Source organism: Hevea brasiliensis, chromosome 10 (genome assembly GCF_030052815.1).
Source record: "Hevea brasiliensis isolate MT/VB/25A 57/8 chromosome 10, ASM3005281v1, whole genome shotgun sequence".
NCBI lineage: Eukaryota > Viridiplantae > Streptophyta > Magnoliopsida > Malpighiales > Euphorbiaceae > Hevea > Hevea brasiliensis.
In genome coordinates, this window is record NC_079502.1 from 1865706 (window position 1) to 1888899 (window position 23194).

General features: G+C 33.0%; 2 protein-coding genes across 4 annotated transcripts; both read left to right on the plus strand.

The window, feature by feature from the left end:
- The first annotated feature begins 170 nt into the window (after nt 1-170).
- On the plus strand, nt 171-7309 carry LOC110648468 (probable DNA primase large subunit). 3 transcript variants are annotated; one of them, XM_058128865.1, is made up of 13 exons: nt 171-528; nt 684-745; nt 971-1019; nt 1111-1158; nt 1275-1364; nt 1508-1567; nt 1939-1998; nt 2365-2437; nt 2771-2856; nt 3027-3660; nt 3775-3882; nt 4644-4703; nt 7181-7309. In XM_058128865.1, the coding sequence occupies exons 1-9, from the start codon at nt 397-399 to the stop codon at nt 2776-2778; spliced, it is 582 nt and encodes a 193-aa protein (XP_057984848.1). In that variant the 5' UTR covers nt 171-396; the 3' UTR covers nt 2779-2856; nt 3027-3660; nt 3775-3882; nt 4644-4703; nt 7181-7309. The 3 variants fall into 3 exon arrangements, with proteins under 3 accessions (XP_057984848.1, XP_057984847.1, XP_057984849.1); XM_058128864.1 differs by lacking the exon at nt 7181-7309 and adding an exon at nt 5223-5710; XM_058128866.1 differs by lacking the exon at nt 7181-7309 and adding an exon at nt 5223-5710 and having other exon boundaries at nt 392-528; nt 611-745.
- A 350-nt stretch (nt 7310-7659) lies between these two features.
- Nucleotides 7660-12651, plus strand: LOC110648470 (squamosa promoter-binding-like protein 16). Its single transcript, XM_058128863.1, has 4 exons — nt 7660-9103; nt 9903-10394; nt 11514-11650; nt 11763-12651. Exons 2-4 carry the CDS (start codon nt 9988-9990, stop codon nt 12365-12367), a joined length of 1149 nt encoding a protein of 382 aa, XP_057984846.1. The 5' UTR covers nt 7660-9103; nt 9903-9987; the 3' UTR covers nt 12368-12651.
- The last annotated feature ends 10543 nt before the right edge of the window (nt 12652-23194 follow it).

A 23194-nucleotide genomic window follows, 5' to 3' on the forward strand; every position in this document is an offset into this window, starting at 1 on the left:
ATGAAATATAATGGTACTAATGAAGCAATAAAGCAAAAGTTTTATTGACTTTTAAAATTTAATTCGATGTAATAAAAATAAAACCGCTTTTTTTTTTTTGGCAATATCTCAATTATTTATACCATCTCTCTAAAATAAGAAATTGCAAGAGTCTCCAGAACGCTGCGGCCCATAATAGTTCTAAGGCCCAAATTGAGGTCCAAAACGGAGTTGCCGTGAGCAAGAACTTGACTGGATTGTTTCCCGCCATCTTACTTCCTCGATTGGCGCGCAGATGAAAGCAAGGAAAAATCGTGTGTCCACCCTTCCATTTGTCTGCACTCAGCACTTTCCTCCTGCTCCTGCAGTTACTCTTTGTTTGTGTGCGAGAGATCAGAGAGATAGTTATATATAAAAATGGAGATAGTTCGACCTCAGTGGAAGCGTCCATCCAACGACGTCGTTTCGACACTCCCCCTCTATCGCTCTGCCCCGTTCTTGAGGTCAGACTCGAAGATTTCGAGCTCTACGCCATGGATCACCTTCGAGGTCATAGAATTTCTGCTTCCTTGCTTTTTTTTTTTTTTTTTTTTGCACAGTACCAATTTTCTTATGCAAAATCGATTTATAGGGTTGAGTCTGATGGATTGTGGATGTACACACATTATACGTATTTGATGCCAATTTATTGCTTGAAATTCCAGTTCTTAAAGGTATCTCTGATGGATTGTCTCGCGGGAAAAAACCTGAAGAAATGGAAAATTTGGTAAATATTTGTACAATGAAACTCTAATCCTTTTTCCCCCTCCTTTTGTGGGGCTAAATCTTGTATGTTGATTGTTTGTCTTTTTTGAACAGGTAAATGACCTATGGAAAGTAAATATGACACATCCGCAGGATGTGCTGCTGCATATAACAAAAGCTTTGCATGGCTCCACAAGTCTTAGGCTCCTTTTACACATTTTTGCGAATGAGGGATTTTTATTTGCAGGAAATGGACATCGATGATCAGAGAACAGGAAAAGGATTGCTTAACTTTTGTGAGTGTGGAATCATGAATACTGTAATTTAAAATAGTCTTGTTATTTTTTTAAATGAGGTATTTGGCGTAATGTTTGGGTACCTTTTTAGATTGTGGAAGCCCTATGCTCAAGTTATCCGGGACCTGACTATTCTCAGGTATTCCAGTACCTATATATGTTTTCAGTTCTGTTACTATAGGTCATATTTTTAAGTTAATTAAGATCTATTTGATTGACTGTAATTAAGATCTATTTGATTGACTGCCTTTACAGCCTAAAGAATTTGCTGACTTATCAATTAAAGACATTGACTTGGTAGCTAAGAGTTCATTCCCTCTATGCAAGAGCCACCTGTTTGAAAAAGTGGGTTCTATCATTTCAAATTTTCTTACTAATTTTCTGTTATATTTTCCCCTTTCCCTTGGTTTGCTTCTTTAAACATAATGGTCATAGTTTCTTTTCTTTTTTTTCCCTGCTTACTTATTGTTGTGTGACACATTTTGCAGCTCAGAGAAGATCATCATTTAAAGCATGGAGGAAGGATGCAGTTAGGTCTTTTTCTCAAGGTTTTCTTTTTCTCCAATTGCATATAAATTCTTGATCTGCCTCGATGAGTGTAATATTCAAAGCTCCAGAATCATCATTTGTTCTACTGGCTCCCATCTCTCCCCTCCTTTCAATTTTTTAGTTGTCTGCATTGATCACACGCTTTTTACTATTTAAATATGCAACCTGCTTTCCACACTTGAGTTTATACTGTTGTTTTCTATAATTCAATAATGACATGATTCATGCATCAGACGAAGTGCTTCAACATGCCAGTCACTCATATGTGTTCCTAAGCCCCTTTTTTTAATTTAAACTAGTACCTCTGCCTTATTTTTAATTTAAACTAGTACTTCTGATTTTATAAGCATTCCCCTTATTTGTACTTTAGGGTGTTGGTTTGAAATTGGATGATGCACTTGCATTCTGGAAAGCAGAGTTCTCCCAAAAGGTAAGTTTACTGTCAAATTAATGGTGATATTGATTTTTCTTTTTAAATTGCAATTACTTTTGGATTTTATTATATTATTGTTATTGACTGTGTCTCCAGAAATAGGATCAATCACATTGTAATTTTAATCTTATTTGTTATGTGTTGTTATAGTTTACAAAAGAGGGAGAGAAATATGTTCTGATCTCCAAGTTCTGTTATTTACTTAATGCCTATCTATGATTAAATATGGTTAAAGGATATTTTGCATCAGAGTCCCTCTCCACACAATTAGCATGCGCATGCCATGTTATTTTGGATGTATCTGGGGAATTGAAAGTACATACTAAGTTACTAACTATTAATTGCTTCTTTAACTTTCTGTAGGTTGGTGCAGAGAGGTTTGACAAAGAATACGCCTACAGCATACGCCATAATTATGGAAGAGAGGGAGAGAGAAGTAAGATATTGAACCTATCAGCATTAGTTTCTTATTTAGATATTGAATATATCGGTCATTGTCATAGTAGACTACGACACTATGTTCAGTATCAGGTGATGCTGTAGATCAGAATTAATGAGATTATCATATGAAAAAATAAACAATGACTAAATTAATTTGTTGGAAACATTACCAGCTTGAGATTTTTTCCCTTAACTGATAAATCCTGGGTAATTTATTTATTTATTTTAACTCTTTAATTCTTCACAAGCATTCCGTCTGTATCCAGGTATTTCCATTTCTCTTTATATTATGATTGCTTAAATTTCTTTTGCATTTTTGTTGTTGCAGGATTATAAACCTTATTCTTGTCAAAGGATCATCTCTTTAACTCCTGGTGTTGGAGATCATCATGGCTGTCCTTATCGGCATTTCAGGTTAATTCTCCAACTAATTTGATATTTTTGCGGACATGAAATTAGGCACAGCAGAAAAAGAACGCAACACAAGTATTTGTGACTAGTCATTTTTAGCAATCAGCAATCCTCAATTTTGTTCCGAGTCTTGTGATTTTCAGATGTTTACTATCTGCCTCTGCCTATTGCAGTTCTCATCCTTCATACGGACTGGGGAACATCCAAACCATGGCTAACCAATTATTAAGGAATATACTATACTTTGGTGCATTTCATCAAGAATTCTAGTGACAGCTTTTTGAGGGCTACAGTATTTTTGAAAGAAATGACCCTTGCAAAACAGTATAATTAGAAGTTTTTGTTCCTTGCTTCCAACTTTTTTTATCTGCATGCAGCTCCTTTAAATTTGTTGGTACTATCAACTTCTGTTCTATACTAAGCCTCATAGCACGTGGGCTTCTTAGTCAAAGACAACATGCAAAATTTGACTTGATATTCTAAATCCAAGTAGAAGGTACCTGATGACACTTGCATTTTGTTTATGGTATTTTTTTTAGAATCTGTGGATGCTGACATTGATGATTTGATTCCTGGAATTTATTAGCTATTCTATTTCATTTTATATTATTTTCTTATTTTAAATTAAGAAAAAAAAATTACTTATTATTTTTATGATGTTCTACAAATGTATTGGATTCACATGATACTTGAGTGTGTTTTTGGCATGACAGTGAAGAAAACTTGAGGGCTGTGCTCAGTGGAATGGGAGTAAACTGTGGTGCAGTGGAGGATGTAATGGACGAAGTGCGAAATAGACATTATCAGGTTGTGAAATTGCCAGTTGATTCTAATTTTGCTTCCAATTGTGCCTTTTTTTTTTTGTTACATTTTTGTGGTCATTTGAATGTGGATTTATTTGATTGACTTTGTAACATGCAGTAGGCGTGCACACTGACATTTGAAGCTATTCATGGTTTATCATGTGATGCTGGGATTAATCATCCTAACCAGTACTTCAGTGAAAGTCAAAAGGTCCTGAAAGTCAAGGTAGATGCTATGATTTTTGAACTCTGATTAACCTTAATATGGATTCTTAATCTGCGTTAAGATTTGCTTTGGTGAGGAAGTTTGTCTGGCATTTGTTGAAATTTTTATTCCCCGGATAACCAGAATCTTGGCATTTAACGAGTCCTTCAAGTATCATGTTGCAGTGAATAGGATGATGTGTTGCCCCCTACTTGAAGGGGCAAGTCATAATCACTGTCATTGTGAGATGTGACAGACCAACTAAAGCTTTAATGTGGCCTATGGCTTCAGATGTATGATATATTCGGTAGCTTTTCTTTGGATGGTCATGAATCAAAAGCGCATGTAATGTCACCATTCTCACTCAAAGGTTAAAAATCCTTAAATGATACTTGTGGACCTGCTTCAATTTACACAGGTTGTCTAATCAACCGACTAGTGGGATGTTTGCAAGAATATGGTGGATCACATAGAATAAAAAAAATAGAATAATGAATAAATAATTCATTTTACTATGGTCATTATTATGTTTTATTAATTTATTATGTTCATTATGTTTTATTAATTTATTATCAATGAACCACTAATAATTTTTAATTTAATAATATTAAAATTAAATGAAAGGATAGGAGTTCGAGAATTTTCTTAATATTTGTGTTGGAGTGATGGTAACCTGACCTGGGCTGCTAACTACGAAAGCTTTAAAAGCCTTTGTCGTTTTATTAATATATACAAGAAGGGGAAGTGGGGAACGATAGGCTTAATATGTTTATTCATTGCAGAGCCATTCCCCGGAGCAAGGAGAATCTATTGGCGATTGATAATGTTGCTCCCCTTCTCAGGTTTGTCATTTTCTGAAACACAAGCTCCCTGCAACGGCATCTTCATAGAACTGTTTTATCACGTGTAATGTAGTTGTGTCAGCCATACGAAGGACCCACAAAACCCAACTAATCTAGCAATTAGTCAAATTTAAGACAGTAATATTACTTGTCCAGATCTTCCACTCACAAGAAGCAATGTGACGTCCCCGTAGGTAAAAGATGCAAACTTGTCCGCTAGTGGAAGTGGCAAAACCCCCTTCTCATTCTATTATTGCACTGAGATTGATTGTCCATTTATTTCACGTGAGTGGTTTTGTTGTCCTTGAAAGACACTGGAAATTGGAGTTGATATATATAAAATTTGTGTGATCTACATAAATAAATGGTCTAAATTTATCAGTGGTGGGGTCACAAGGCTAACGTTTTCCTTGAGGTTAATTTTAGCTTGACACCTTTATGCTTGAGAACCGACCAATGGGGTAACGACAATGCATTGGTTGTTGACCCTCTAGTTTTGTTCAATTTGTTGGTTGGCAGGAAAAAGTCCCACTTAACAACCTTAGGCGTGCAGTCAGAATTGGATGAGCAAAAAATTTGTGGTATATTACTGGAACTTAGATGAGCTCAGATTTGGTTAAACTACAGCGAGCTGTTCAGCTGGGTGCCATTTGGATCAATTGGCTATATTAGTTGGGCTAGTAGGTGGTTTGTTGTATATAGGTGCACTTAAATGCTAAGAGAACCATTCTTCTATATGTTAGGAGCTGACATTCACCTCTTTAAAAGTTGTAAGACAATGTGTGAATCAAGAAAAGAAGAAGGAAGTTTTTTTGGTGTCTAGTGGAAGATAAATGCCGTAATTATGTTACATACTGCTTGCTCATATGGGATTTAAACTGTAAAATGTTGGCGTAAATAGTGTTCCAAATTAGTACTTCTCAGGTCGTTTCATTTTCTCTCTTTGCATTCATTTGGGAGCGATTAGTTGTTTTCTATGAAATTAAGTGAAGTATCAATTTTATTGATTTTCCTTTTAATTCTCATAATGGACGTTTGTAACATATTGATATGCACATGTACCTATTGGAGGTATAGAGCACTTCATTTTTTAGTAAAATATGAATATATTTTGTTAAATATGAACTCTACATTGTTTAATAGAACATTAACTCCACTGAATATTCTGCTTTGGTGGGATTAGATTTTTGATCTATGGGAAAGAAGCGGATGTTAGAGCATTTCTATTTCTGGCTAGATTGGTCCCAGCATTTTTATTAATAATTAAAGATGAAAAAGGATGATAAAAAAAAAAAAGGAAGAAGAATGGGCTGAATTAAGTAATACATGGGAATTATAATCATTGAAGGAGATGAATGGAATTATTGCTTTTAGTTAGGCCTGGGTCTTATCCTGTCTAGAATGTGGTGGTGTAACACTTTTGCATAAAATATTTTAATGAAAGAAACTACAAATATGCTCACAGAAGAGTTATAAAGCGGAACAAGTGCGGCACTATAATGCTTGTATAGTAACTTTAGGTCAGTTTAATTTAGTTTACTTGACAGATAGTGGATGGATGTCATCAACACGTATCAACTTTTGTTAGGGACTTCCTTTTTGGTAAAGGATTGAAATTAGATCATAAGATTCTTTATTTTAATTTTTATTTTGATTCTGTTTATCTTATTTTATTAAATTTAATTATTAAATATTTTTTTTAACTTATTTTAACCTAAAACCGGACTGTCGGTTTTAATTTCAATTTGATTTAAAATTGATTTTAATCAATTTTAATTTTGAATTTAATTAGATTGTTTTAAATTTTGTTTTAAATCAAATCATGATAGGTCTAATTAAATTATTAATTTAAATAATTGAATATGATTTTACATAAATTAAAAATAAATTTTTAATCATTTCATATCTATCATGTCTATAATTTTAATTTAGTAATTATAAAATATTAAATTTAAATTTCAAATGAAATAAATTACATATTAAAAAAAAAGCCATTAAAATCTATTCTTACAAGAATGGGTAAACCACTTCACCTTTGCTTTAATAAATTCATGCTTCTTTTAAATTATACGGAGTGAAGGGCCATCTCCTTTGGTGTTTTATGCCAAGGAAAAGTGGATCAACTGCTGCTGCTGCTGCTTTTATTTATCTTTTTGGTTATTATATAAAAACAAATATGAATTTCTTACTTTTCTAGGGTTAGGACGGGTCAATTGGTGCACATGCCTTTCGTTTAGACTTACAATTACACGAAATCTACTACCCTCCCTAGTGTAGCTTTGGTTTGGTGCAGAAAAATTAATAAATGAAAAAAAAAAACAAAGAGAACCTTCTTTCTTTATTACCTAGTTATAGGCTGCACTGAAATAGGCCTTGCGTTGCTGGACCAGTTAACGAGTTTTCTTCTTGCATCATTTTTTTTTTTCATTAATTCCTTTTTAATTAGGACTATGGAATTTTTTTTGTCGTCTTCTTAGAAATGGCAAAGGAGCATATCGGTTTCGCTCCCATGTTCCTGCTCCACGAGAATTCATGGTCGGGCACTACTTCCCCATCGAGAAACGGGCGGGCGGGCAGGTTGAGTTTTCCGCAATTTTTTTTTTAAATTTTAATTTATTATTTTATAATATAAATTTATTTTTTTAAAAAATAAAATATAAAATTTAAACATAATTTTAATAATATATATATATTTTAAAAATTATAATATTTGAATATATAAAAATAAATTATCCTTTAATGAAAATAATAATATATTATAGGCTCAAAATAAAAAGTCCTTTTCTTTATTTTTACTCTATATAATATTGAAATTGGAGTAAAATTGAAAAAAAATTAATTGAATCAGGTTTATAAATGATTGTTACTCCTATTTTTTCTTTTCTTTTACTACCTACTGCCGCTTATGTGTTAAAAATTTTAAAAATTTATATAAGCAAAAACGTATTTGGACCATCTTAATGAGAGATATAAATAACTTTTTGTAAGATCACATGGACAACACAGACACTGTAGAATTTGTCCTGGACTTAAAAGGACAGGTCCGATCCCCACCACATAAAAACTTGAAGATTAATCCAATGGAAGACGACAAACAACAAAAGTTGGGATTTTGGTCCCGAAATTAAGAGTCTGTCTAAAACAAATATTTGAAGGGGTGAAAATAGAGCTGCTGCTGATCATTCTCCGAGACAATTAAGTTCCATGTACGTCTGTTTTAGACACTCTTGACCAAATTTTGGTGAATTGAAGGTATAATGATGATTAACTTAATAATTCAATATTAATTTTTAACTTACTTTTCATTTTTTTTTTTTAATGTCTCAAATACTGTGGTTCTTAGTCCATGCTCATCATTCCTAATCCTTAAATCGTCCAAAATTTCTCTCAACAAGTGGGCAAATACAAGGCAAAACTGATTATATTAGCATGCAAAGAAAGCTAAAAAAAAATACCAGAAAAAAAAAATTGTAAGAAATTTTGGTTGTTTTCTATCAGACAACTTGTGTTTGGTTTGACTTGAAACCTTAATCCTAGAAATCTTTTAAGAGTCAAAAATCCAACGGGTAAGAGAAGGCACCAAGAAAGAATTGAGGTAGTGGTAGAGAGTTCCCATAATAAAAAAGAGTAGAGACCCCAAGAGGGGGACATCATGGAATGTGAAACACAAAAAACTCATACCTTTCCTTCCCAGAGCCTGGTCCTCCTCTTTCGCTCTAAAGTTGAAAGCAACTGCAACTTGTCGCTTTCTCTGCCACTCGTTCTTATGGCTTTTTATTTTAATCTCTTCAGCATTATTATTATTATTTTTTTTTTCTCCCTTGCCTTCTCTTGGAAACTCTTTTTAGAGCCACAATCCTAAAAAGGTAGGGGAAGAAACTTGGAAAGAGCAACTCTTTAGTCTTCGTAGTCACCTCCTTTCCATTTTCAATCTTCACAACCCACGACACCAACCACCCCCCACCCCCCCCCCCCTCTCTCTCTCTCTGAACACATTATCCACTTTCTTTGTCACTTCCAATAATTGTCACAATAAAAACCCAGTCTTTCTATTCTCCCTCTTGCTGCTTTCTGTCCCGTTCAAGCCGTGGAAGACAAAAGTTATACTCTATCTTTCTCTTTCAAGACTATTGATCAAAGTGTTGTCAGGAATCTAATGGCTTCTTCTTCTGCTCCTGCTTCTTCTTCTTCTTCTTCTTCTTCTTCTTGACCTTCTTTATTCTCTGCAATTTTTGTGTAATTGAGTTTTAGATTTCCAATTCTTGCTTGTTCATACTTCAACTTGCCGCTGTTTCCTTTCCCGCCTCTTTTTCAAGGTGTTTCTGCAATTTGAAAGCGTGGAGATTTCCAAAAGATTCGATTTTTGCCTCTTCTGTGCATCAGTTCTTGGGTTCTCTCAGGTACCCATCATTAAATTTTTGCTTTTTATGCCTTTTTTTTTGCACTTATTATTTATGAATTACAAAATCATTGTGTTCTATTAAGCCTATGTATTTTGCAGTAAAATTTTTATTTTTGTATAAAAGGAAAGCACTGCGAAAGCAATCTCAAACAGTAATGGTTGCTGATACATGTGGTTCTCCTAGCTACCCGAATAAAGTGGTGTTCCTTGAATTAGTGAAGAGCCTTTACACGTATTAGAAAATAATTGTCTTTGAGATAATTTTTTAGTTTTTAGATGCAGTTAGCCAGTCATGCTTGGCCTATAATCAGCTTGTTTAACAATTAACCTCGTTTCAAAAAAAAAAAAAAGGGTTTAACCTATTCGAACATGGCATATTTTGGTCCATAAATGAACTTATATTTTAGTGGAATCAAAATGATTTGTGAATTATTTCTTCAAGAAAAGAAAATATTTTCAAGGCTGATTGTGGCTGGGATGAGAGTGCCGACTAGCATGATGTGACAGGTATCCAGTGGATGAATAGCATTAAAATTGCACTTTATTGTTGAAGTGCAATGACAAATATGGCCCTTTTTCCTGCGCTTTTCCCTCGAATTGTTTCATTGGAAATTCCTTTTGTAACATACCAAGTCCATTTGGATAAATATTTTGTCATGTAACATGGAAAACAAAGGTATTATCTCTTCAAATTGATCTCCTAGCAAACCTTTCTGTTTCACATGAATTCTTTTTCCCATGAATATTCTCCTTCCCTCTATGAATATTCGTTCTTGGTTTTATTAGTAATTGTGTAGTGATTGGCTAGGTGGATCACTTGGAGAAGAATTCTGTTTGAAAGGGCAGAAAGAGAGAAAATTACTTACAAGACAAGTATGTTCTATGGGCTATAATCTTAAGACATCTTGGAGATTAGCTGAATTGGACAACCAAAACATTCCTCACATTGCACAAACTACTGTGTCTAGTTGCTTAGGAGTGCAACAGGCTACAGGGCATTGCTCAGTAGACTTAAAATTAGGGAATTCAAGTGATTTGGAGGACAAGTTGGAAAAATTTGCAGGTCCAGAGGACTCTTTAATGGAGTCATCATCGTCTGGATCATCGAAAAGAGTTCGGACACCTTCCGGTGCAAACCAAGTCCCTACGTGCTTGGTTGATGGATGCACTTCAGATCTTAGCAAATGCAGGGACTATCATCGACGACATAAAGTATGTGAGCTCCACTCCAAGACCCCTAAGGTTTTTATTAAAGGTCAGGAGCAGCGGTTTTGCCAGCAGTGCAGCAGGTAAGAACCAACATGCTTTGAAGGTAGAATTCTTTGAATTTCAGCTATTCCTCAGCTGCCCTTTTAGCTTGATTACCCTTGTTTTTAATTATAGGGGCTTAAATTGAAGAGTGGCGTTCTTTTTTGGGTTGCAATGTATTCTTAGGGTCAGTTTAGCAATGTTGTTGGAGCTGCAGTTTTCCTAAATATATTAGTTAGAGAATATTAAAAATTAATTTATAATTAAATTTTGACATATTTTAGTAAAAGAAAACCAAATAATAAAAAATTATTTTTTAACAGCATCTAAATGGTGCTTTTTCTGAAAAGTTGTTGTTGTTGTTGTTTTTTTTTTTATTATTATCTCTTCAGAAAAGCCCTTTTTTTGGCCCCTAAAACTAAAAGCTCAATGCCAAATGAGCCCTTACGGCCTCCAGATTCTTGACGTTCTCCATTAGATTCACAGATGTGGAAAAACTTATATAAGCTTTAAATTTTAGATGCAGTAATCTTAGTTCAGGCATTCTTAGCGTTACATATGAAAGTGTTCTGACCTCTGCAGCATCTCTTGCATTATGTGGTAGTTACGTTCACAAAAAAGGTTGTTTTTTTTTTTTATTTTATTTTTTATTTTTTATTTTTTTTTAATCAAAGGATTCACAATAAAGTTAGTTACCACCCAATGGACTTTCAGTATGCTATATGCTTGGTTACCATGAAAAAAGATAGCAACTCATTGGCTTTGATGTGATTGTGAAAAGTGATGCAGCAAATAATGCTTTGCCATTAAGGAGAAGACCATAAGATCACAGTCATGGTCTTCAAAGAGGGACATTTCCTTAAATAGTTCCAGTTTGACTACTGTTCTTTAATGCATGTGCTTTGTTGGCATTTATCTTGAGTTGCCAGGGAAAGTAAATATGAATGTAAATAATATGATAATACTAGTTGGTCTAAAGGTCAAAAACAAAATTATGTTGTAATTCAGATGATTGATTGGATGCTGCTTAGTTAAAATGGACAGAAACAAGGAATGAGAGAAGGATCTTATCACTACTCATCCCCAAGAGATAATATTTTGTTTGCCAAATTTCTTCAGCACTCGTAAAATTTTTGTTGCTCTGAATGCCTCTATGATAGGTTCCATTCTTTGGTGGAGTTTGACGAGGGAAAGCGAAGCTGCAGGAAACGTCTTGATGGACATAACCGGCGTCGAAGGAAGCCTCAACCTGATTCTCTGTCTGTAAATTCTGCAAGGTTGTTGTCCAATCGCCAAGGTTCGATTTTCATCTTCAAGTAATTTCTGTTGCGCACTTATCTCTTGTTCCCTGTTCAGTGAACTTTTTTCTCTTTAACCATCAAATTGGAATACACAAAACTACATTGCAGGTACTAGATATCTGCGGTTTGGTGGCTCCCAAATGTTTTCTACCAGTCCTGAGAGCACTGCATGGAATGGTGCAGTCAAACCCGAGAATGATCCAATGCTTTACACAAGCCAATCCTCACTTGACTTCAGCAGCGGAAAAAACCTTTTTCCTGGCTCCCTATCTCATGGCTATAGAAGTGGAAAGCAGTTCCCATTCTTACAATGCACTAGTTCTGCACTCCTTGGAGAATCTGTCTGTCAAAGTATTTTCAATGCTGATTCCACCTTAGGCAGTACCTGCAGCAGCCAAAAAATGTTCTCTGATGGGCCAAATCGATTCCTTGACTCGAACCGTGCTCTCTCTCTTCTGTCATCTCCATCAGCCGAGACTAGGGAGATTGGCTTGAGCCACATGGCACAGCCTAACTTGAACCCCCAAGCTCAGTCCCCGATCTCAAACCTCAACTTTAGCTGTCTCGGAATGGAAAGTGGACCTGTTAATTCTGTTCTGGTCTCTGATGGCGGTAGCAATGCAAATCTCCATGGTCAGGATGTGTTTCAGATTGGACCTGAAGGGTCATCCACTAGCGGATCTCTCCAGCCACTTTCCTTCTCTTGGGAGTAATTTGCACACCATTTCCAAATCTTGTGCATTCTGGCTTTTGTGATCGAATGCTTTAAATTTGAAAAATAAAGGATTTTATGTCCTAAACTATTGGATTGCTGTGACATTGTTATGATGCTCCTGAAATGTGGGATGGATCCCTACTCAGACAACTGTGGGGATTGTAAAATGCCACTGTATTGTATACATGCGTTTTCTCCCTTTCTTCTGTTCATTAAACATTAAGCTTCCAATGTTGTAAGACGAATGCATTTTCTGAAGAAAATAAGTGCATTATTGGCTTCCATAGGCGTTATCCCAGTGCTATTAGTATATCAAATTCCTCATTAGCTAACTCATTGACTGCCCTTTCTCAGTTGCAGCCTTCATCTTTTGAAAATCTAAAACTTTGATGTTGTTAGACACAAGGTATGGCCTATGGGCGCTGCAACAGGAGTTGTCTGCTTACACCGGCAGTGGGTCATCGAGTGCCTCTGAAGCTATCTCATCCTTTTATTTTCAGCATGCCAGGCACTTGCAGACTCAGGGAATAGCAAATGTGTTGTTCTTCTTTAATTCCTTCACATGTAATTGCAGTTGTTTGACTGTTGTCCCACTGATAATTGCCACTTGTACATTGTTGTTGCATTTTTTTTTTCATTTCATATCATGTGCAAAGATGACCTCCACCTCCATGAAAGAAAAAAAAAAAAGAAGCTATATTATTTTAAGTAAAAGTTTAATCTTTCATTAAAAATGGTAAAAATTGTATTTATTTATGAGACTCATAACATATTTAAAATGTTATTTTATATTGCGACATCAGCAAATTAATAGTGTTACAATAGTTTGTCCCTAAGTGAGAATCGAAATCTGAAAAATATTATTCTTACAAAAATTAAATTATAAATTATAAAAACGTGAAACACATAATATTTTATTTATATTTTTCTCTAAATAAAATGCGCATATATTCTATACTTATGGTGACGCCTATATTCATATAACTTGTCGCACGTCTTCTCCTATGGCCTACAATTCATTTTATGATTTTTTTTTCTTTATTTTTGATGTGTCCCATTTAAAGAGTTGTGTTAATGATTAAAATTTTGATATAAAAATTGACTAATTCAAGCTAATTTTAAAATTCAAGTGATAGATTGATAGAAATTGAGGTGTGAAATCTATATATGCAAAATTAATAATCTAATTACCAATATGAAGATTCAAGTAAATTTGCGGTAAATTAAAATGAGCAAATTGAAAAATGGCAAGATTTAAATTGACAAGTAATTAAATTCGATTAGAAATTAACAATGATAAAAGGGCGATTCCGGAGTTTGGAAATTTATATTCAAACTATTTTGGAATTTTTAAGTTGGTTATCAAATTTTATGGAAATTATGAGTTTTAAGGAGATTAATTCTTAAATCCTTTGAATATCCTTTCGAGTGAGATAAAGAGTGTCTTAATTAACTTAATATACTTTTGTGGAGTTAAAATTGATCAAGACTCGTTAGGTTCCTTAATTAATTTGTAAATTCTTTTAATTCTTACTCTATTTCTAGATCTAAGATAATCAAGTCCAATTTCTTAATTATCTATCACAGGATTTTCTCCTTTCGGTACTTCAACCATGGATTAAGAATAATATTTAATGGGATCATATACTAAGCATGTCATTAAGCAAACAAGAAATGGATAAAATCTCATTAAAACCACAAAATATGGATTGCCCAATCAAAATCTATAAAATATCTCAAATATTATATCCCAACTCCAGAATCTATGAAAACTACTCACTATCCATAATATTTACAAGAAATTCTGAGTAAATATGGAAATAAAACTTGAATCTATGCTAAGAACTAAGAAACCCAATACAAGAAAGGTAGAAAATAGGAAAGAAATGAAGAAAACTCCAAATCTAATTCAGAAATAGAGAAGTGACATTTCCACTACTCTGTTTTTCTGACTCTTCCTCTGCTGCTGCTATTTTCTTCTTTTTCTCTCCTTTCTTATGAGATCAGGACATATTTATATCCTTCTGACAAGTAGCCCTAAAATAGTGTGTTTGAGGTGAAGTTCACGTGAGAGAATCTTTTTGTCGGCTCATTATGAAGAGTTGCACAAGTTGTGCAAGCTTCTTATGCAGGTTCCATACAAAATTGGTGGTTTCAAGTGCTTCCCGTGATGTTGCATAAGTTATGCAGGTTGGTTGTGCAGTTTTTTTCAAGTTTTGGAGTCCTCTATGAAACTGCATAAGTGGACTGCATAAGTTATGCAGGCTCTTATGCAGATTTCGGCAGGTTTAAGGGCTCTCTCTGTAAAGCTGCATAAGTAAGGAATGGATCTGCATAAGTTATGCAGTAGCTTATGCAAATTTCGGCCAAGGTAATTATCTCCTCCGTGAAGTTGCATAAGCAGAGTGCGAGACTGCATGAGTTATGCAATTTTCCGTGAAGCTGTATAAGCAAGGTTACCTGCATAAGTCATGCAGATTTCGGCAGGTTTAAGAATTTGTTTCTTCTCCCTGTGCAGAACTGTACAACTTGTGCAGCAGGTTATGCACATTTCGGCTATTTTGCATTCTTCAACTTTCAAGCTTTGTTTTTGATATCTTTGGCTATAAGAATCACTCTTCATTGGCATAATTTTTTTTTAGTCTCTCAAAAACACCATTTTACCTACAAAATAAAGCAAAATTACAAATTAACCCAAAAATTGACAATTATGAAAAACTATCTAAATAACTAATAAAATTAACTAAAAGTGACTAATAAATAAATGAAATGGCCATGAAATCTAACTTAAATTACTATACAAAATGCATGTATCAATTTTTCAAGTTCAGCAGAAAATAACATTAGGTTTCTCATAAAACAATTTGACTTGCATCATTTTTATCTACTTAAATTCCATCCCAATGAGCTAAGGTTCCGTCCTTTTTTTCAATTGCTGATTTGCGGCCGACTCTGCCCTTCAAGGGCTGGCGGGCCTCCACCTTCTCTAGCCCGATAGCGAGTTTATACTCTCCCCTTGTTTGGATTGAATTGCATATATTATTTTGATTTTTCCTGTAGGTCAAAATTTTACCAATAAGAATTGTTTCGATTGATTTGAGCAGCATTATCTTAAATATATGTGCGTTTTGTGACTATTTATAAGTGGTTTGGAAGCTCTCTGAACAGCTTGGGCTCCTCTGTTACTGACTTGTGTACCAATCTTGACTGATGATTAGCTCACAGTGTGCGATAATGAGGGTCGACTCGATCGGTGCGAATGGAACATCAAGGAGCCCCATTGGAACTACCCTTTGCTTAGTTTGGTGAAGTTTTTCGTTGCTTTCATGGCTTTTCAAGATAGTCCAACAACTTATCCTTGTGGATTTTGGTAACTAGGTTGTTTTCTTTCTTCAGCCTCAGACTTGCACATGCTTATAAGATCTGATTTATGCTCTATCTTTCTACTATCTCTACCACATGGAGAATGGTGTTTTGTGGTGGTGCTTTTCTGTTGGTGGCGATTGGTGGGTGATGCATGTAGCCACCTAGGGTTCTTTTCCTTGGCTAAGCCTTGTAATGGGTTGGGTAGAATAAGTTGCTTGGCTTGTTGGCTATGTTGTTGAGCCCCTAAATATTTAATATATTGGATTGGCTTCTGTGTTGGCCGCTACTTTATATTAATTATGAACTTAGCAATTTAAGTAGAAAATTTTGATCTTTGAAAAAAGAAAAAAATCAATCCCATTTTTTTAAAAGAGAGATATTAATAGGCCCAAAATCCACAACTAGTAGGCTGATCTCATATAAGCATATTCCCTCACATCACACAGGTAATGTTGATAGATTACATTTAAGACGGCAGACAATAAGTAGCTGCTTATTATCCATTTATGTCTCATAAAAATCCTTAGAAAAAAGATAATGAAAACATAATCCGTCAAGACTCAAGAATCATCAAGAATAAGTAAAAAACTTTCGGTTGAGCAAAGGTTAACTATTCTTTATAATTGAGCTCACTAATTAAATGACTTCGCAGGTAAAGATCGAATTCTTTCAAGAAATTCTTCAAAATGACCCACCAAATTAGACACCGTTTCTTCCCTTTCAAATGCCTTTTTGGACCATTCCAACACGGTTATCACCTTTCTGCAAAGGTCTGCATTTCATATATTCTAATCCATCACCTCTCTTCAACTATAATCTTGTATAAAGTTAAAAGAAAAGTATACTCTTGTTTTTTCATTATTTAATATCACGATTATTTCCATATCAATTTACAAGTATCAAGAATTAAAATGATATATTTTTATATATCAATCTGATGTATTCAAAATAAATAATTTTAAAATATTATTCAGTGAAGTCGAATCTGATTGATAAAGAATATGAATTTCGCTTTTATTTACTAAATTAATCCTATTTAATATTACTTAAGAATTATATAATTGAATCTAGAATATTTAAAAGAAAATTATACACTAGATCTTACCACTACTAATTAATTGTGAAATACCCCTTCTTCTTCTTCTTCTTCTTATTATTATTGATAAAAAGATATATCCAATTAATAATGTTTATTGCTTTATTTGCTTTTACATATGTACGCAAGGGTTCAAATCTTTTGTGCTATCAAGAAATAGCATTAGATTGAGAAAGGAAAAGGATGGGTCTTATCTAATGTCTATCTAGTGGCTACCAAGGTATCAAACCCCAAGTTCTCCATAATCCAAAAATCTAAGCAAGAAACAGTTTAAAAATTCAGCAAATGAATGGGAATATATCCAAAACCACACAACATAATCTGATCAGAGGGATTAAAAGGGCGGTGGGCCAACTAGAAATTTCATGTCTATTTCCATGAATAACTTTTGCCCTATTCACACAAAATCCTATTACAAACAATTGTTTTACTCATCGGTCGGTACCCACACTGTCCAATCAAAAGCCACCACCTCAACCTTAGAGAGGGGCAATTATCTCATTTACAAATTTTGCAAGGGCAGATTTGTAACTTCAAATTATAACTAGAGAACAACCTCTATATATAGCATTCATGCCTCTTGTAATGGACATAGCACTTGATTGAGTTTCAGCTGTTTGATTTCTTCACCTGTTCTCTATATTCTAATAAATGGAGACAACAAGTCATAAGGGAAGAGGGTTCTTTAGAGGGAAGCTAGCCAAAACCAAGACTTTTCTTAGAGTGAATTCCAAGCCTTCTATGCCAGGGCAATGCGGCAGCAATAAGGCTAGTCCAAGTCCATATAACCAAAATGGCTCTGTGGATTTCCCTAGTTTCCAGAGCCATGCAAATCCTTCATCAATCCAAAGGGTGTCTAGTGCTCATCAACCTAGTAGCAAGGTTAGTCCTAGCCCATATACCCCATATTATAGCTCCATGGATTATTTTCCCCATACCCAATCAACCCAGGTGTCTACTGCTCAGTTGAGAAGCTTCCATGACTATGGTGGTGATGAAAATGTTGATACAAAGGCTTCAAGCTACATTACTTGCGTTCGTGAGCGTTTCAAGGTCGAGAAAGTTGATTCAGAGGCATGGTAAAAGGATTTGGATTCTCTAAAATATATATATATATATATATATAGAGAGAGAGAGAGAGAGAGAGAGAGAGAGAGAGAGAGAGAGAGAGAGAGAGTGTCATGTATTGAATTTCATCCGGTAAAATTAGTGTAGTAGAATTCTCACTGGTAACTACTAAGTGAGAAACAGTGATTAGCCAGGTTACTTATGACTAATAATCTATGTATATTGTGTGTTTTGAATCCTTCATTCTAGCCATCTATGCATATGTATGCCATTTTGAAGTAAATTTTTGTATAAATAATTTTTATAAATTATGTTGCAAATCTTTGTTTTTTTTTTTTTTCAATAGAAGCACAATTGATCGAGTAATAAATACTAGATTACAAATTGAGAGATAGCCATCCTTTTTCTCGTTATAAAAATAAACAGGAAAAAAAATGGCTTCCAAGTTCCAAGCAGGAAAGGAATTTATGCCTATTGCTTTTGTAGTATCTATGCAAAAATGCAGCCAATATCATTAGCATAATAAAGCTTTTTAAAGCACAACATGTTTCATACTCGATCTTTCCAGGAAAAGAGATGCAGAGAACAACCACTGGAAATCTTGGAACTCTCTCAGTGGTTCAGTGAGATTGGTTAATTTATGAGAGCATCCAGTGACGTTATAATCCATTGCCAGCCTTCAAAACCAAAAATAGAGTAAACCCATTAAATATATATATATATATATATATATATATATATATATATATATTATAAAATACCAATTAATTATACTCAGAATTAGTGCTACTGCTACTCCAAGCATATTATAAAGTACACATAATGATCATGAGTGGGGCCTTAGAACATATTCTATTGTAACATATGACATTTAGCTAATAATTTACTGGAAAATCAAGAACCTAATTAAATTAATAATGATCAAAGATAATCTATAGAATCCAGTTGGAAAAACTTCACGAGGAAGTGGGTTTGTTGAAGTTGGTGCAGTTTTCTTTCAGGAAAGGCAAATGTGACATTTAATTCTTTACTTATGAAAGTGAAAGGCCAACCTTTGTGGTGTAGGGTTGGCATGCTGCAGTTTTAGGCCATATCTTACCATTTTTTACTTTAAAGCGAGTTCTATTCTATTGATTAATCTATAAATTTTCTTTCAATCAATTCAGCTTAAACAAAAAATTAAAAGGTAGGATTAGATGTGGTAAATTTTGAGTATGATCCTCCGAATTTGTTTGATTTAAATTTTACCCATAAAATTAAGAATTTGAAATTTTATTATTAAAGTTTATTTGTTATAGCAAAAATATTGAATTTTTAATTATTTAAATTATAATTAAAGGTTTACTGTTATTCTAATTCTAATTTTAAAATTAATTATTTAAATAAATTAAATAAGCTCGATATTACGATTAGAAGTGTCATGATTATTCGAATAATCCTAAAATATTAATGGGGATATCATTATCATTTTCACTGAAAAATAAAAGGAGTAAAAATATAATTGAGCATAAAATTATATATAAATAGGCAATTCATAATCAATCAATCAACTCCTAATCATTCAGCTTGGTACATATCTCAGAATCGAGCTGTGACTAGTAAGTCTCTTCTCTCATGAAGTGTCAGGATTATATGTAAATGAGAATAATGAATTAAAAAAGCTCGAAAATTTTGAATTTTTACCCGTAATATCGGAAATGGCCCAATGTTAAGCGCAACAAAAGATTTTTGTTCTTTGTGGTGTCCGGGCTTGTAAGCCTAACCTTCCCCTATTGGGCCTCTGAGTAGCTAATTCACATCAGGCTCCTCATCCATAGCGTGGAGTTTCTGAAAATATTAAAAAATTATATAAACTATTTAAATGTCTGTTAAAATAAGTAAAAAAAAAAATTAAATAATAAAGAAAAAAAAAATTTATTAATGAATTTTAATTCAATAGTATTAGAGTCATATTTATGATGGTGAAATTTTAAATTCAAATTTTAATAAAAGAAAAATGAATATAAAATAAAAATAAAAAATAATAATAAATTTTAGTAAGTAGAGTAAGTGGGATTTTAAATATAAATAAAAAATAATAATGGTAAAGTAGGTTATTTTGAATTTTTTTTATACAAACAAAGTAGAATAGAGATAAAAATGAACAATCTTTAAAACTATAATAATTTTAATAGAATTCTTATTTTTATATATTTTATAAACTCGCACACTCAGAATTCAATGTGAAAACTAGGGAAGATGCATACACATGCACATGCACGATACAGACAGGTCAATCACATAGCATAGGGTTCACTAAATCATGTAATGAAAATAAAAATCAATAGGTTTAACCTTAAAGAGATCCCAAAATAATTGTGCAAAATAGGGACAGGAAGCAGCAGGTGTTCAGAGCTTTGTTAAGTATTTAAAATCTGGTTATCTCTACTAAACTGGGTAATGAACAAGAAATGCAATAAGGATTAATTAAGGTTTTTTTTCCAAGTCTTGCAATAAATTTACAACTTATATTTGTACCTCTTACCTTATTACTTGTTTTGGTCTCCCTGTTTGAGCATATGATGCTAATAAAGTGCAGACAGCTTCTTTTAACTTGTGGGTTTTCCTTTTGACAATTAGCATACTTCATTAATGGCTTGCCTGTGGACCCTTTATATATATATATATATAATGAAGGATCAATTTATTTTATTTTATTTTTAAGCGTAGGAACTAGGGTTTTGAGCTCCTTATAATTTATTTCCTTTAGAATAAAAAGAATGGTGCAATTAGCAACTAGATTTTTGTGCGATACAATTTCATTGGCTTAGGGTATTTTTTTTCTATTGATTTTTATTGAAATTTGAACTCCAAATTTTATAACCTTAAGAATTATAAGTATTATCGAACTCCAGATTTTATAGTTTTAAAGATTATAAGTATTATTGAATTTTAAACTTTAAAGTCTTGATAAAAATACTTTCTCAATATCTAAATATTAAGAATATTAAGAGTATAATTTTTTTTAAATAATTTATTTAACTTCTAAATATTAGTATCAAATAGTATAAATAAAAAATAATAATATTTTAATTGCTAAATAGTTCTACAACGAAACCTTTGCAATTCTTAATTTTTCCCATAATTAAACTAAATAGTGACACACATAACCATCATGATGACTCAAATTAACAAGCTTGAAGCCCATTAAAAAAACAAAAAAATTCTTGCTCTTATTTTTCTCAATAAGAAGGATTTTATTTTTATTTTTGGACAATGGACAACTGAGACAAGAGAAGTAAGACAACTAAGGCACGGAAAAGGGGCTGCTCACTAGTGTTTCAAGGGATAAGACTTGGGCTACCAGAGAAACCCCACTAGACGTGACTTCCTTAAAGAGAAGTATATCCAACTATAGGTATAAGGGCGACGTGTCATTATGATTGACGTTGATATTGCCTGCCTCAAAATGGAAACAAATCAGACGTTGCTACAGTAGTGGATGGAGCCTACTGCATTCAACTGCTAGCCATTTGGATTTCCATTACACCCCATGAATATGATAATGGTCCCCTCCACTACCCACCTAATTCCTTTGAAACCATTTTAAAATTATGAAAATTCAAGTTAAAACTTGCATTCAAAGCATGATCTTCATCTACTAATTCAGGACAATTGAAATGGTTACTAATTTGGGCACTAATGATCTGTCAATTATTCTTTCTTTCAAACTTAGTCTGTAAATTAGTAAATAGATCACCAGAAACCCAGCCTCCTTAGCTCCGTCAATGGACTTCAACCAAATCTAACCATGCTTTTTGTATATGAAGGTTAAAAAGAAAGGTGGTACATGTCCAAATAGTACCCTTTAGTTGTTTGGCCTCAATTTAACAGATTTTAGCTCAACATCTTCACAAATGGAATAGATCAAGAGTGTGTTGTGTGTGTGATCATCATCTAAATTGGAATTTGTAAACCTTATAGCACATGATAAGTAGTGACAGACGGTTACTTATTTTACAAAAATTTAGATACAGTTAATTCAAATTTGTAAAATTTCAATCTGATTCTACTTCATATTAAAATAGATTTATTTTTATTCAATTTTAAATAAGAACTGAATCATGAACCGTCTATTTTAAGTGGCCCACTATGATAATTGAAGAAGAAGTGGAAAATAAAAGCTCATAGAAAGAGTTGGAAGCTAGTCACAATCAAATAGGTGTAAGTGTGTGTTCTGCTTAGCTTCACTCATTTGCTACTGTACCCTCCCTCTAGCTAGTTTTCATCAGGACATCTATATAGTTCAGGATTTAACTCTAGTTTTACCTTCACCAACTTTTAACTCAATTACCCAAATCTCCAAATAATGAACCCATAACCTAAATCTCCATTAAAATGTTAAGCAGTAAAAATTTAGGCTGTTAATTAGGTTAGAATTTAGTTATGGAACTTTATTATACATGCATTATTGAGGCAATCAAGTGTATATAATAGTATCTTGCTCTAATCACTTGATCAATGCAATGGATGATAGGCCAACTATATACCCATCAAAGGTCCACCAACCGAAGTACTATTGCCTTGTTTGGACCACATTACACAGTGCTTGAAACTTAGCTTTATTTGCGAACCCATGTGGGCTTTATTTTGTCACAATCCACTTGATGTGCTTATACACACCACTGGTCCCCCCCACCTAGCTCGTAATCTTTGATTTTCCTTGAATTCAAAATAAAATTCATATTCTCACCACTTCAGATGATAAAAAAATAATAATAATAAATTTAAACATTTATTTTTTATATTTTAACTAAAATTTTTAATTTTAAATGTTCTCGGTAAATTTTATCGATAAGCCAATTACTGGTGCACTATAAAGGTGTCACTATTTTTTCAATAAATGAAATTGTGGAGAAAATTTAATAAATTACTAATAAAAATTTTCGTTGGTATGTATTTTCATTTCTTGTACTGAATTATATTTAAAATGATAATTAAAAAAGAAATGAATTTTATATTGCTTGGCTTGGTGGATAATGAAATTATAGCAAATTAAAAATTATAATTAAAATTAATGAACTTTATTTATATATTTTTAATAAATAAATTTTATTACTTATAATTATAAATATTATAATTATTTTATTCATTAATTATTGAGAATAAACAACTAACAATAGTTGATATTTTAGAGTCACTAAATAAGTTAATTTATTTGTTAGAAGTCAAAAAATATCAGCAAAACCCTAATAATAATTAAACTAAACACCCTTTAAATTACTAATTGTTAATAATAATGAATTAATTACGATT

Bases quoted from the DNA above. Each gene is read 5' to 3' on its own strand.
- LOC110648468 (XM_058128865.1), top strand. From the start codon at position 397: ATGGAGATAGTTCGACCTCAGTGGAAGCGTCCATCCAACGACGTCGTT. The intron at 529-683 runs GTCATAGAATTT...TTGAAATTCCAG, and splicing joins CGCCATGGATCACCTTCGAG to TTCTTAAAGGTATCTCTGAT. The intron at 746-970 runs GTAAATATTTGT...TTTTATTTGCAG, and splicing joins CTGAAGAAATGGAAAATTTG to GAAATGGACATCGATGATCA.
- LOC110648470 (XM_058128863.1), top strand. From the start codon at position 9,988: ATGGGCTATAATCTTAAGACATCTTGGAGATTAGCTGAATTGGACAAC. The intron at 10,395-11,513 runs GTAAGAACCAAC...CCTCTATGATAG, and splicing joins TTTTGCCAGCAGTGCAGCAG to GTTCCATTCTTTGGTGGAGT. The intron at 11,651-11,762 runs GTTCGATTTTCA...ACTACATTGCAG, and splicing joins GTTGTTGTCCAATCGCCAAG to GTACTAGATATCTGCGGTTT.